This window comes from Hylobates moloch, unplaced genomic scaffold (genome assembly GCF_009828535.3).
Source record: "Hylobates moloch isolate HMO894 unplaced genomic scaffold, HMol_V3 SCAFFOLD_5, whole genome shotgun sequence".
NCBI lineage: Eukaryota > Metazoa > Chordata > Mammalia > Primates > Hylobatidae > Hylobates > Hylobates moloch.
The window spans coordinates 48563420-48576942 of NW_026652280.1; the positions used below are offsets into that span (position 1 = coordinate 48563420).

At 36.3% G+C, this 13523-nt stretch overlaps 1 protein-coding gene across 2 annotated transcripts in view; it reads left to right on the forward strand.

Moving 5' to 3' along the window:
- DSC2 (desmocollin 2) overlaps positions 1–3436 on the forward strand; it is a 37305-nt gene extending 33869 nt beyond the window's left edge. The window contains exons 15-17 of one of the 2 annotated variants that reach the window (XM_032152588.2): positions 284–541; positions 1091–1136; positions 1223–1355. In XM_032152588.2, coding sequence (XP_032008479.1) covers positions 284–541; positions 1091–1126 — 294 coding nt within the window. In that variant the 3' untranslated portion in view covers positions 1127–1136; positions 1223–1355. Of the gene's footprint in view, positions 1–283; positions 542–1090; positions 1137–1222 lie in introns of both variants that reach the window. The other variant, XM_032152587.2, reaches the window with a different exon arrangement.
- The last annotated feature ends 10087 nt before the right edge of the window (positions 3437–13523 follow it).

The window sequence follows — 13523 nt, forward strand, 5'->3', positions numbered from 1 at the left end:
CAGATATTCTAAGAGATTTTTAAAGAAGGAATATACATCAAGCTTCCTAATTTATCTCCAGGTACCAACCACTTGACAGTTTGCTTGTGTGGCTACTACGTTAAATTATGGGGTTTCCATGGTTGGGTACGCAGGATTGACAAAATAGATTTAGTTCCTGCTCTCAGAGCGCTTATCTTCTAGCACACACACAAAAAATGGCATTATCCGCTTGATATTGTTCTTTTTCATAATTTTGTGTTCCTCTCTGTATTATCCCTAATGCAAATTGTTTTCATTTCAGTATTCTGCAAATGGCTTCACAACCCAAACTGTGGGCACTTCTGCTCAGGGAGTTTGTGGCACCGTGGGATCAAGAGTCAAAAACGGAGGTCAGGAGACCATCGAAATGGTGAAAGGAGGACACCAGACCTCAGAATCCTGCCGGGGGGCTGGCCACCATCACACCCTGGACTCCTGCAGGGGAGGACACACGGAGGTGGACAACTGCAGATACACTTACTCGGAGTGGCACAGTTTTACTCAGCCCCGTCTCAGTGAAGTGAGTTTTCCTAAGTGGCCTACAAATCTATTTTAATTTCCTTTAAACTTTATAAATAACTAACTGGATTCTGACTATAATTTTCAATTAATTATGAATCTACTAATACTACTAATTGAAAGCTATTATTTTTCCTCAATTTTGATTTAGTTATGTTCAGATTTAAGTGGTTATTTACTTTCCCTCCTTTTTTTTAATTGAAAGAATTAGTAAATAATGTGTGATGAGATTTAAATTACTGTCTCATGGCTTTGTGCCAATATTTCCCATCTGACAACTTGTACCTTAGAAACCAAAAATGTGGTACCAGTCAAGACCAGCATGTACCATCACTATGTCTATCTGGGAAGATCTGAGCCCACATCAATTTGTCTTCAGTTTAATAGATGCATGTCACTTTCAGCTAAAATTTTAAAAGGGAAAGTAATGACTGTGTAAAATGAACACCTGTATACTTGCTGCCACATGCGTGACTTTTAGAAACATGCTATACTGAATTTATAGTGTGATGTATGAAACAGACCAATCATGTGCATTTTTTATATGTAGGAATCCATTAGAGGACACACTCTGATTAAAAATTAAACAATGAAAGGTAAATCAAAGCAATTACTTTCATGTTAGTAAATTTTGGTGTTTAAAATAATAATAATAAAAACTTTGTGTTTTTCCCCTTGGCAGAAAGTGTATCTGTGTAATCAAGATGAAAATCACAAGCATGCCCAAGACTATGTCCTGACATATAACTATGAAGGAAGAGGATCGGTGGCTGGGTCTGTAGGTTGTTGCAGTGAACGACAAGAAGAAGATGGGCTTGAATTTTTGGATAATTTGGAGCCCAAATTTAGGACACTAGCAGAAGCATGCATGAAGAGATGAGTGGTCTATGGAAGCCAGTGGCTTTATGACTTTTTAAAAAATTATAAACTAATAATTTTTTAAAGCAGAAGATGCTATTTGTGGGGGTTTTTCTCTCATTATTTGGATGGAATCTCTTTGGTCAAATGTACATTTACAGACAGACCCTATAAACAAGTACACAAATTTTTCAATTTTTACATATTTTAAAATTACTTATCTTCTATCCAAGGAGGTCTACAGAGAAATTAAAGTCTGCCTTATTTGTTACATTTGGGTATAATGACAACAGCCAATTTATAGTGCAATAAAATGTAATTAATTCAAGTCCTTATTATAGACTATTTGAAGCACAACCTGATGGAAAATTGTAGAGACCTTGCTTTAACATTATCTCCAGTTAATTAAGTGTTCATGTGGTGCTTGGAAACTGTTGTTTTCCTAAACATCTAAAGTGTGTAGACTGCATTCTTGCTATTATTTTATTCTTGTAATGTGACCTTTTCATTGTGCAAAGGGAGATTTCTAGCCAGGCATTGACTATTATTACAATTTCATTTTGGTGGAGTTTAGTTTTAGGTTTTATTGTATATAAAATCCTGCACTGAATCTGTGTCTCTTCTGTTACCTACTTTTGCCAGTGAAATTTAAGTTTTAAAATACTTTCAGAATGTATTTTTACTACTGCAAGTTTTTGGTCTTTAAAATGTCAAGTAGCATCTCTCTCTTTCTCTCTGTATCTTGCCGTTTCTCTCTCCTGTTTTCTTTTTTTTTTTTTAATTTCCATATGGGCTAAAGAATCCAAATATTTTAAAAATCTGTCTGTCTTTTCTTCTCACATAAAGTGAATTATTCCTTTTTTTTTATGTAAGTGTATATATTCTTGGTTTTTCTTGAAATCATTGTAATGTTAACTTTGTTGTTTCAAATATCTTGGTGGTTTGCTTCATTATCTCTTCAACAAAAAAAACCTTTAATTTTGCCATTGAAACTGTAGAACTGTGTCATGCTTTTATTAGAAGCAGTGCTCTATGTTAACAACAAGAATGGTGTAATTAGAAATGGGATGTGGATATTTACATTTACAGTTCTTTAATGCAAGGATGGAGTTTAAAAATGCAAAGTAGTGATGGTTTTTGAAATAAGCTTTAAAATACAGGGATCTTGAAAGCTCCCTGGGGTAACTATTTTATAACTTAGATAAAATGGCTAGTCATATCTTTGTGTTTGTAAAGTTTTTTTTTAATATTTTAAGATTACAATTTTAACAAATGTAGAAATGAGCCAAACTATTTAAATTTTAAAACAGTAAAAGAAAATGAAACTTAATGGCCCACAAAATTCCAGTCCATGTTTCATGACTTATTTTAGTCAATGAATTTTCTATGTATACCAAACATATGGATGTTTTAAATGTGTTTCTGATATTTTTGATTATCTCTAATGTGCCTGTCTTGAATTCACAAGATTGGGTTATAACAATTATTTGCCAGATTAACATTGGGTAATTATTTGATAACCAGCTTATCTTATCAGTAGTTTTATTGCTGATCAGGCAAAAATAGTTTTCCAAAGTTATTTTTAATAAAGTATATACAAAATTCTTATAGATTACTAGTCATGATAAAGTAAATTAAGCAGTTTTTAAAACTTAGTGTGAGTTTGTTAATCACAGGTCTGATATGAGTTTAAGGGATTTTGCACTTCCTGAGTTAGAGAAGTAAGACCCCTTCCTTAGATTCCTGTTATACATTTTTTAAAATGTAGAGTTTGTTTTGGAGACATTTTCAGTGCATTGTTATTGCCATATTTACATAATATGACTATTCTAAAGACTGTGATGCCATGGGATATTGGTTAAGTTGCCTGCTTTTGCTTCATCCGTTTTCATCATTTTAAAATGGGGGATAATAACAGAACTTGTTTCCTAGGGCCATTGTAAGTCACTTGAATAAAAAATAGTTTTGAAGCGTGAGAGTCATACAGAGTGGTCCACCTAAAAGGCACTCCTGATAATAATAAATGATTTTAAGCAAGTCACATGTACAACTCATTTCGTGTTAACAAAAGGTCAATTAAGAAAATAAGATACTGAAAAGATTTTTCTTTTCACTGTGGAACATGTCTCTTCATAATGATCACCTGATGACTGGGTCTTATATGTTCAGTTTTTCAGAATACATAGTGCAAAGATTGCTGAGGCATTCATATGGGATTGCCTAGTTTGAAACACTGTGAAACTACTAGGTTCAAATTGGATGAAAAGCAGAGCATCCGCTTCTTAAAATGGGCACGAATTCTAACACCCTATGAAAATTATGTGTATTTTAGGTTCTCCCTGTCAATCCCTTCCTTGGCTTCTTCCGTAGCTGTCCAGCTAGACGTTAGCAGTCACTTGCCTGGGAGGTCATGGCTGTTTGGCAGTTGTCGTAGTAACCCGAAGTGCAAAGACTTCCAAGTAAGAGTGTCTTGATGCAAATTCTGGCTCTATCCTTACTAGCTGTGGGATTTGAGAAGTCACTTAAGCTTTCTGTGCTTACTTTCCTTACTTGTAGGACCTGTACTGAGGAGGGTAGAGGGCTACTTGACAGGGCTTTGTCAGAGTTAACTCATGAAAAGAGTTGGCATAGAGTTAGCACTCAGTCATGTACCTTAGCCACTGCTATTGTTCTATGAGCAGAGAACGCCTGAGTTGGGAATAATTTAGCTTCAGTCTCCACTCTGCTTTACTGCTGACATCTTGCCACGATGCTCTTATTCACCTTTCCAAGAAGCCCGACCAGCATTTCACCAGTGATGGCCTTTGGGAATTTCATGGCTCATAGTAGCTTCCAGGTCTCTCATTTGTGGTATTCAGCAAGTTACATCTTATTCATCCCTAGCCAGAAGTCGGTGTGATAAATCTTGATGCTTAACTGAAAAGGCAGGTAAAATTCTCAAGAAGGCAAAATCATAAAGAGTTTCCCGAAGAAATGGCTGGTGCTTCTTCAGCAAATGGAAAGCAACAAGATCTTCTGTTCCATGCAGTGTGTGTCTGGGGGCTCCTGGTAAACATTACTTTTTCTTTATTCCCATCTTAAGACTTTTTATCTTGGATCCCAATTCTGTTTTGCCAAATCTGACTTTGACTATACACTTCCCTTTTGTCTCCATCTCCATTCCTGGATTCCAGATTGAAGTCTTGACGACTGACATTGCTCTGATCAGCCCCTTTAGTACCATCCCCAAAATAAAATGCTTTCCCTTCTTTGTGCCTAGAATCATCTTGTTTTCCACCTCCTTAAATACTCAAAGCCCTAAGAAGTTACCTGATATCCATATAAACCTACAGCTCTTATATCAGCTCTTCTGCGAGCCTCCTGTTAACCTAGCACTTTAAACTCCTTGTGCAAAAAGGCAAACACATACTACCACATCAAATCAGGTTCTCCTGAGTTACTTACGCAATGGTGCCCTTCTTCCACTTACTTAGGCTTGAAACAGAGAATCCTTGATTCCTCTCTCTTCTTTGCATAGCATTCTCTATTTTTGGCCAAAAACTGCCTAACTTTTGAGAATTGTAGACACAATTTCATTCATTAAATACTTTGTACTGTAGTCATTTGATGCCTTCCCAGTGCAGTCATATGTAGCCTTTTAAAACAGAGACTAGAAGGACTGTGCTTCTATGAGAAAGTGCAAGATGAATCAGCCACTCTCCCCACCCACACACTTGAATGCAAGTCAAGACACGGTGGATGTAAGGAGTGGGCTAATGCCTGTAAAACACGTCACACGATGCCCGGCACATAGTAAGTGTATAATGCATGTTTTTAAAAAGCTTCAGATGATGTGAAAGAACTTCAGGACACTAGTGAGTGAACTTCTGCTTCTGCTACTCCCAATCCAAGCGTTCATGAGCTTGAGGTGTACCCTATGTCAGCTGTTCTCACTCTTCACTTCATCCCTGATCAATATTCCCCCCACTAGTACCCCAGATTAAATCTTCAGCATCAGTCAGCGCCAATGGTGTTTGTGCTTCCAATTTCTTCCCTCTTCTCTCTTTTCAAGGGCCATCAAAGAACAGATATGATCATGCCATTCTGCCTAAGAGCTTTCTATAGGGTTTTAGAGGATAAATTCTAAAAACAAAATCACTTTTAAATACAGATGCTCCTTGACTTATGATGGGGTTACATCCTGATAAACCCATGGTAAATTGAAAATATTACAAATCAAAACAGCATTTTCCATTTACCATATTTTCAACTTAAAATAAGCTTATTGGGATATAGTCTCATAAGTGTAGGAGCACGCTGAATGCATATTTCTTTGACACCATCATAAAGTTGAAATATCATAGATCAAACCATCTTAAGTTGGGGACCTTCTGTACTAATTTCCCCAATCTCCTTGTATCCTTCATTTTTCAATTTGTGCCTTGCTTATGATTAGTTCTCTTTTTACAATGTCTTTACTCATTGTCTCTTTCTTTGTAAAAATACTACTTTTTGAGGATCTAGTACAAATACTACCACCTAGACATTTGTGTGTCTAGAGCACATTGCTGTAAAGTTTTCATCTATAGGTTTGTGTGTGTGTGTTTCTTTTTTTTCATATAGGACACTAAGGACCAAGAAAGGTGTTCACAATTGCACGCCTATACAACTCTGGCCATTATTATTATTATTATTTTTTTTGAGACAGAATCTCACTGTCACCTAGGCTGGAGTGCAGTGGCATGATCATGGGTCACTGCAACCTCTGCCTCCCAGATTCAAGCAATTCTTCTGCCTCAGCCTCCTGAGTAGCTGGGATTACAGGCACCTACCACCACGCCTGGTTAATTTTTGTATTTTTCACCATGTTGGCCAGGCTGGTCTTGAACTCCTGACCTCAAGTGATCTGTCGGCACTTGGCCTCCCAAAGTGCTGGGATTACAGGCATAAGCCACCTGGCCAAATTTTGACCCATCAAATTGTATTGCCCAGGTCATAAAGGAAAAAAGAGAAAGAATAAAAGTTAGATTTTTTATTTTCAGCACATACTAGTTTTCTGTGGCATAAATTTTACATTATAGGCATGATGTATGTTAGATTCTGCACTGAATTGTTTTTCCTCATAAGACATTGAATGACTAGAACATCAATCATTTGCATTCACAGCTTAATACAGGAAAGTGAAATGTTGAGATTTTGGAATCCCTTCTCCCTTGGGATAGTGAGAGGGGCAGACAGAAGGGGTAGTGTCTGAATATTGTGGTTCAGGCCAGCTCAAATCCTACCAATAATTGCACGAACCTGCTTGTAGCCGCCAATAATTGACCCATATTGAAATGTAACCCCCAAGGGTTCTCATCTGTCTTCTTGACCACTGTATGCCTAACATGTAGAGCAGTAGACACTGAATATATTTCGTGTGTGATGAATAAATGGATGAATGAATAAATGCACATGTGTGTTAGGGACCTGACTAAGATCAGGCTGCATATTGCCTAAAGAATTCTTTTTCTCAACTTGAAAATTTTTAGCCAATGTGAAAATTTTATTTGTGACTGTCACTTCATCATTACCAAGTTCAAACACTGAAGTGAATTTTTTTTTAACCAAAAGGCCACTCTCTAACCACCTGAGGAAAAGCAACTAAAAACCACTTATGTTTAGAAATTCAAGAAATGATTCTTACGAGTTTGCCAAAATTCCCATTAGTTATTTATAAAATGTTAGAAGTCAGGCCTTGCTTCAAAAAATATCTTGAGAAACCACAAAGCAAAGAAAGTGGCATAAATCTACGAGCTTTTTCCATGTTAGGCTGGGAGAACATTCTGTAACAGGAAACCACCATGCTCACGTGTGACCTGAGAGAAGAAAATCTTCACACAAGAAGTAGAGAATGGGGAAAGAAATGCGTAGCAATGAGCTTCAGAGGCAATGCCTGTATTGTGCTGTGAACTGATAATGTCACTTGGAAGATAACACGTAAGAGGTAGTTCCCAGCCCTGCTTTTCTCATGTAGGACACGTAGGACAGATCTATGTGTTTTGCTTTCTGGGGAGAGGGGATCAGTTGTATGACTCCCTTTATTATTTCCTCTTCACTAGTTCTGGTTTTCTAGGTTTGAGGACTGAAATCTTGAGAAGTAGGATCTGATCTTCCTTCCAAGAAGCTCTTCTCTTCCCACCTGTCCTTGTGTTCTTTACCCCATCAATAGCTAAGGAGCAGAACCTATTACTTTTGCTTAAATGTTTTAAATTAAGCAAATAGATACATTATGAGGTTGCATTTTAAACTTTAGATATTTCAAATAAGACATGCAATATAGAGTCTTAAGGTAAAACAAAAGAGCATAATGCTAAAAAACAGGCAACAAAAAGGAAGCTAGAGCTTTGAAATAGCTAGTTAGGTAAACAGAGCACTTTTATCTTATTTAAAAAAAAAACACACCCTAAATCTTGTTTTATAGAGGAATTTTACCGTGTCATGGATTTGGAGCATATTCTTTACTTCTCAAGCCATTTGGTATATCCTAAATTCTAGATATATGTGAGATTAAAGAAGAGATACTCACTGATGTGCCTCCATATGGAGTGATAGTTGGTGCATGGGAAATGGCAAGGGCTGTTTTGTTTCATTCTCTATTCCCGTTGTGACTGTACCTTTGTATCCCTACAGAAAATCTGGGCAGAGCTGAGAGGTTAGAATTGTGGAGTTTCTGCTAGCCACCTCTTTTCTGTTTACTTATTTTGTTAGGATTCAAGGGAGAGGACAGAGCAGAACACTCAATGCTTTTCAGTTAACAAATAATTAAGGCAAACTTCCTGATATATTTGCTTGTATAATTTTTAGAGTGTGTTTCACTGACCATTAGCATCAGAATCACCCCGGTGTTGCTAAAAATAGAGATCCCTCACGAATCAGAGTCACAGGAGTAACAGGCTAGTGGGGGAAAAGTATAGAAGCCTTCACTTTTTAATACATTTCCTAGGTCATGTTTTCATACTCTAAAGTTTGACATTGCTAGGGTTTTAGTAACTGGGTTTATTGATTGTTTGATGGTTTATGAAGCTTAAGTATTTTAAGTTTGCCTTTTCATATAAAACATATTAAGCAAAATGCTAGAAATGTACCAAAGAGTTGAAACACATTGATTAGTAAAATTCCATAATGTCTGTAAATTAAGCATTTCAGAATGTACATTGTTCCCCGTGGTTTCTACTTTCTACATGGATGTGAACTAGAGAAATAGTCTTAAGGTAGGAATGCAGAACCAAGCCACACAGAAAACATCTAATAAAAATTAACAAGTTTTGCCACATAAATGCTGCTAGTCAAGAAGATGTATGCAAAGTAAGTTGCACATATTTTTAAAAATCAGAATGGCCAAATCTCCAGAGATAAATAGAACTAGAAAGGTCAACATCAGGTGAAACAAGTGACTGTCCAGAAGGCAGCAACTGTTTGGCATCACTGTGCTGTTGTGTGGGACCTGTGTCAGGTGGAGTAACAGGTAACGCTCACTGACTGTGGTGGCTAGGAGCTTCAGAGGGGCCTGTGAATCAGGGATGGGAGATGAGGGTAGAAACGAGACTTTTCAGCTTAAGGAGTGTTCCCCTGGAAACGCGGCCCATTGGAAAACTCCCAGGCACCAAGGACACGAGATAACTGATAGGGAATGAGAGGCTCAGAAAGCCAGAGGTGAAAGGAGCAGAGGGTGTCAATATACACAGATGTGATGCAGGATTTTCAACGAAATCAAGTAAAAGGGATTTATCCAAAAGAAGTAAGAGGTAATATAAAGATTCTACTCACATGCAAGGATGTTTGTCTCAGTGACATTAAATATATGAATAATTGAAAATTAACTAAATGTTCCATGACAGGGAAGTAATTAAATGATGTATGATACATTACTGTGATACAATGTACCATAATCGAGGACAATGGAAACAATAATCACACACAGACTTCCTAGTCAGAAAGACGTAGATCCAAATCTCAGCTTTGTTCTTGCTGTGTTACCTTGGGAAATCACAGAAACCTCAAATTTCTAGCATATCAAATAAGGGCAAATTAGGAATAAATTATATAATTCACATAAAGAACCTAGCTTACTGCTTGGCTCATCAGTATATCAATAGCAGAGCTATCACTACTGTGATATGATGATGGAATATCATGCAATCGTTTTATTTTGAACACTTTAATTAAATGGGAAAAGACATAAAATATAGTAGTATTTTAAAACTAGGATAGGTTTCCAAATTATTATAATCTCACATTTAAATAAATATGAGACTATCTGTAATACACTAAGATATTGAGTGATAAATCCTCGGTGAATGAAATATTTATTCATTGTGGGTTTCCATATTTTCACTTTACCACAAGCATTTATAATTTATAACACTGAGGGAAAAGTTCATGGAAATGAAATACAGAGCAAGAAAAACTCACAGGCTTTAGGATTTGGGGAGCTTACAGGCCTGTGAAGAAAAGCCTTTTCATCTTAGCTTTAAAAAGTTTTCACTGAACATATTATATTTACAGTAAATGATTAAATTGAAAGCAAAAAGAAGATAATGTATCATCTCACATTATAATAACTCAGTGCATTCATGTGCTTTTGGTCTTAAAATTTTACTTTAACACACTTAGGATTTGTCATCAGTAATTTGTTATGCACTATCTAGACTAAGAATAGGTATTAATTTACTAGAATTGTCAAATGAAATATTTCAAGCAAAGTTTGCATAATGAATGCAAGTTTAAACCAATTAATTTGTTCACTTTTTAGCAAGCTAAGCTGCTCCTTATTTCTCCTGTAGTATATGCAATCAAAGTTAATCTTTGCACAATGCATCGCATTATCTATGCAACCTAACAGAGCGGTCTGGGATAGAGCCTGAACTTTGGGTCCCTTGAGGTCCAACAGGCAAGGTTCAGATCTGGGCTCTACCACAAACCATCTGTGTAACCTGAACCTCCCTAGTCTTCAGTTTCCTCATCTGCTTTAAAAAAATTGCTAGAACATAGTTCTATGTAAATGTTCAGTGTTAAAATTTATTTGGTATCTACTGTATGTAAGATATGGCCTCTGCTCTCAAAAATACGTAGTCCCAGAAATGATATAATATGTTCACAGAGATGTACTATTAATAAGTGCCACAAAAAGTCTGTAATGGAATGTTCTTACAAATGTTAAGTGTGCACGTGTGTGTGTGTGTGAGATCTTTTTTAGCAAGAGATGTCCCAATCCCTTCACATTTAGATCATTACAGAATTCCTTTGGAATCAATGGCAAGTGTCCTGTGGGGAGCCAGGTGTACTGTGAGTTTCTCTTATCATTCAGGGAAGAAAGCTGTCAAAAGCTTGCTTGTTTTAAAACTGTAAACAAGTTAGCGCTGGACATTGGGAATTTTACCTTATTATAATAAACAAAATCAGTTTCGTTACTTGTTGAGCCTTGTTCTGGCAGGCAGTTTAAGTTATTTATTAAATAAATAAATTGAGTCCTTTTGAGGCTTCTTCTTAAGTTTTCTTAGGAAAGGCTTGGTGGAGACTTTAGGGCTAACTTAAGTCCTTTGCTGAGGTGTGACTCCACCAAATGTCCAGAGTTTTCAGAGGAAGATCTTTTCTTTCCACTGCCTCAAACTTCAATAAGTTTGCTACTCACTGAGATGCCTTATGTGCATGGGGCTTTCTGTGGAAAACAAGAAATGGAGGCTGTATTTCACACCTGGGGTGATGCAGTGTGGGATCGGGTGGAGCTCTCTAGGAATATGTAACAGAAAATTGAGTTAATCAGGAGGAAGGAAGAGATCAGAGCGGTGTGTAGGCAGAAAACTACAACAGGCTGTCTAGAATACCTAGACAGTCCAGGAGCACTCTAATATCCCTCCACGCAGGGAATGGGACACAGCCTATTTCATTTGAATCTGAATTATAGGATTAACAAAAGGGAGCACTTGGGAAAGGAACCTCCGGCCATACTTCTAGTCATTAATAACCATCTTTATCATACTAGTAATACTGCAGCAGATGAAATTAACATTTTAAAGACAATAAGCTTTTTTTTCACAATAACTCTCCCTTTCTGTATAAATTTCCTATTACAAGAGCTGATACAGGTTTAGTGGTGCTCGAAGTCCTACTTATTCCAGTTTGAAGGTCAATCTCAGTGCAGTATGATATCTGAAAGAAATGCAAATCTAAACCCAAAAGTTTTAAAAACACAATGCAGTTACTACATGTCTTCTAGTAAGAAAACTAGCAGAAAAACACAGTTAATAACGTGTTTCTAGCAGGAAAACACAAAATTAATATACTTATGTCATAGCAAAGCTTCTCAAAGGCAATAGAAGGCAAATTTGGTCATCTTGGGAGTGTGAGAGAATGTATTGGAAGGATATCAGAAGTTTACAGATTCGATAGGCGTGCAGTGAAATAGGAAGCAGAAACAATAGATACTGTCTTATAATGAGGGCAATACAGATAATCTCCTATTTTAGTTGTCCTCATTATGGTGGTTAAAGTTTGTCTGCAAAAATAAAAGAAACAAAATCCCAAATACCAGTCATTTTCAGTTATGTTAATGCAATTCTTATCTCACATAAAATTTTTATACAATCATCAGTTAATTTAAATTCCTCTTTGTTGCCTAACACATAGAAATCTTATGAGGATACATATGATTATAAGAACACTTCCACATAATAAAAATAATCCTGAAACCCTCTATATGGTTGATGGATTCATAGTCTCACAAGCCTGTAAACAATAAGGTCTAGGACAATGAAATAATTTGGATGCTTTCCTGGAGACCAGAGCAGGACTTAACTCGCAGATACAACTTCATTTTCTACGATTATAATTAGATACGCTATTTCTTCCAAGAATAACATTAATAATTTTAACCCTGCAATACATTTTAGGTTTAAGCAGAAAAGAAAAAAAAAAGGCAACACTTTCAGTTTTAATCATTTTTTTAATTAAAACATTAACATTTCTAAACATTTTCTTTAAGAGAAAGGGATTGAGGATTAGGCATTTGTGCCCTCTGCATTAAAATATGTTTCATCTTGGAATAACACATTTAAATAATGTTCTAAAGCTTTTGAAAAAGCAGACTGGAAAACTAGATTCATTACGTTGCACCTAATTGTCCTCTTGGCATTCTAATACAATGCTAAGATAAAGCTTAACACTATAGATGGACTTTCATATTTTCTTTTATTGAGCAATGAGAGCGATGTTGCTCTAAAACTATGTTACTTTGGCTGAATAGCCAAGAAATAATAAGTAAAATTCAAGACTCAGTGATAGCAATTAATGTATCTCAGTTGCCTTATTGATATCTTATTATTTTTATCTACTTTATATTTTTAAATTTCCTAAACCTTCTTTTTCAAAAGTAGGCAGCGATAAACATTGATTAAATACACAAAATGCTTGTCTACTCTCTTTTATTATGTTAATGTCAACAAGCAAAGACCAGGATCAGGGAGCACATATCTCCCATCACCACTTCACGGCTGCCTAAGGGACCAACCCCAAGAAAAGGGCTGGCATTAGAACACATTACTCTCAAACTTTCTAAGAGCTCTTCAGGATTACTCCTGTCATGACTTGTACCACCAAAAATCTAAACTTCTCAGGTCATCCATTGTCTCTGAAATTCTTATTCTCTCGGGTATGGTGATTATATAATTTAACTTCCAAGATAGAATACTTTTTAGAATGAAACAAGGTGCTATTAAGAAACAGATACCTTGGAATGATATTAATAAGCCATGACTGTGCAGGACAAACTGAGATTTATGATCTAATTTTTCATCCATTTCTGTGCCGTCATATGCTTCCTTCTGCCTTCTGAAATTCATAGTCTGAATCCAAAAAAGTCACCTTAGACCCTTAATCTCTTTTCTGACCATTTTCTTCACCTTGTTACTCTTATTCTTGAGTGAAAAAAACCCTCAGACCACCCTCTGAGTATTACTTTCTCCAGAGACCTTTCAAGTGGTGGCCAATTTCTCCTTCCCACATTCCTGGGACAGGTAGATGTCTTCCTCCCTCATCATTGTCACTGGCAATGAGGACCATCCCTCCTCCCTCTTCTCCAAAAAAGAAGTCTCACATTCTTTGGTGTG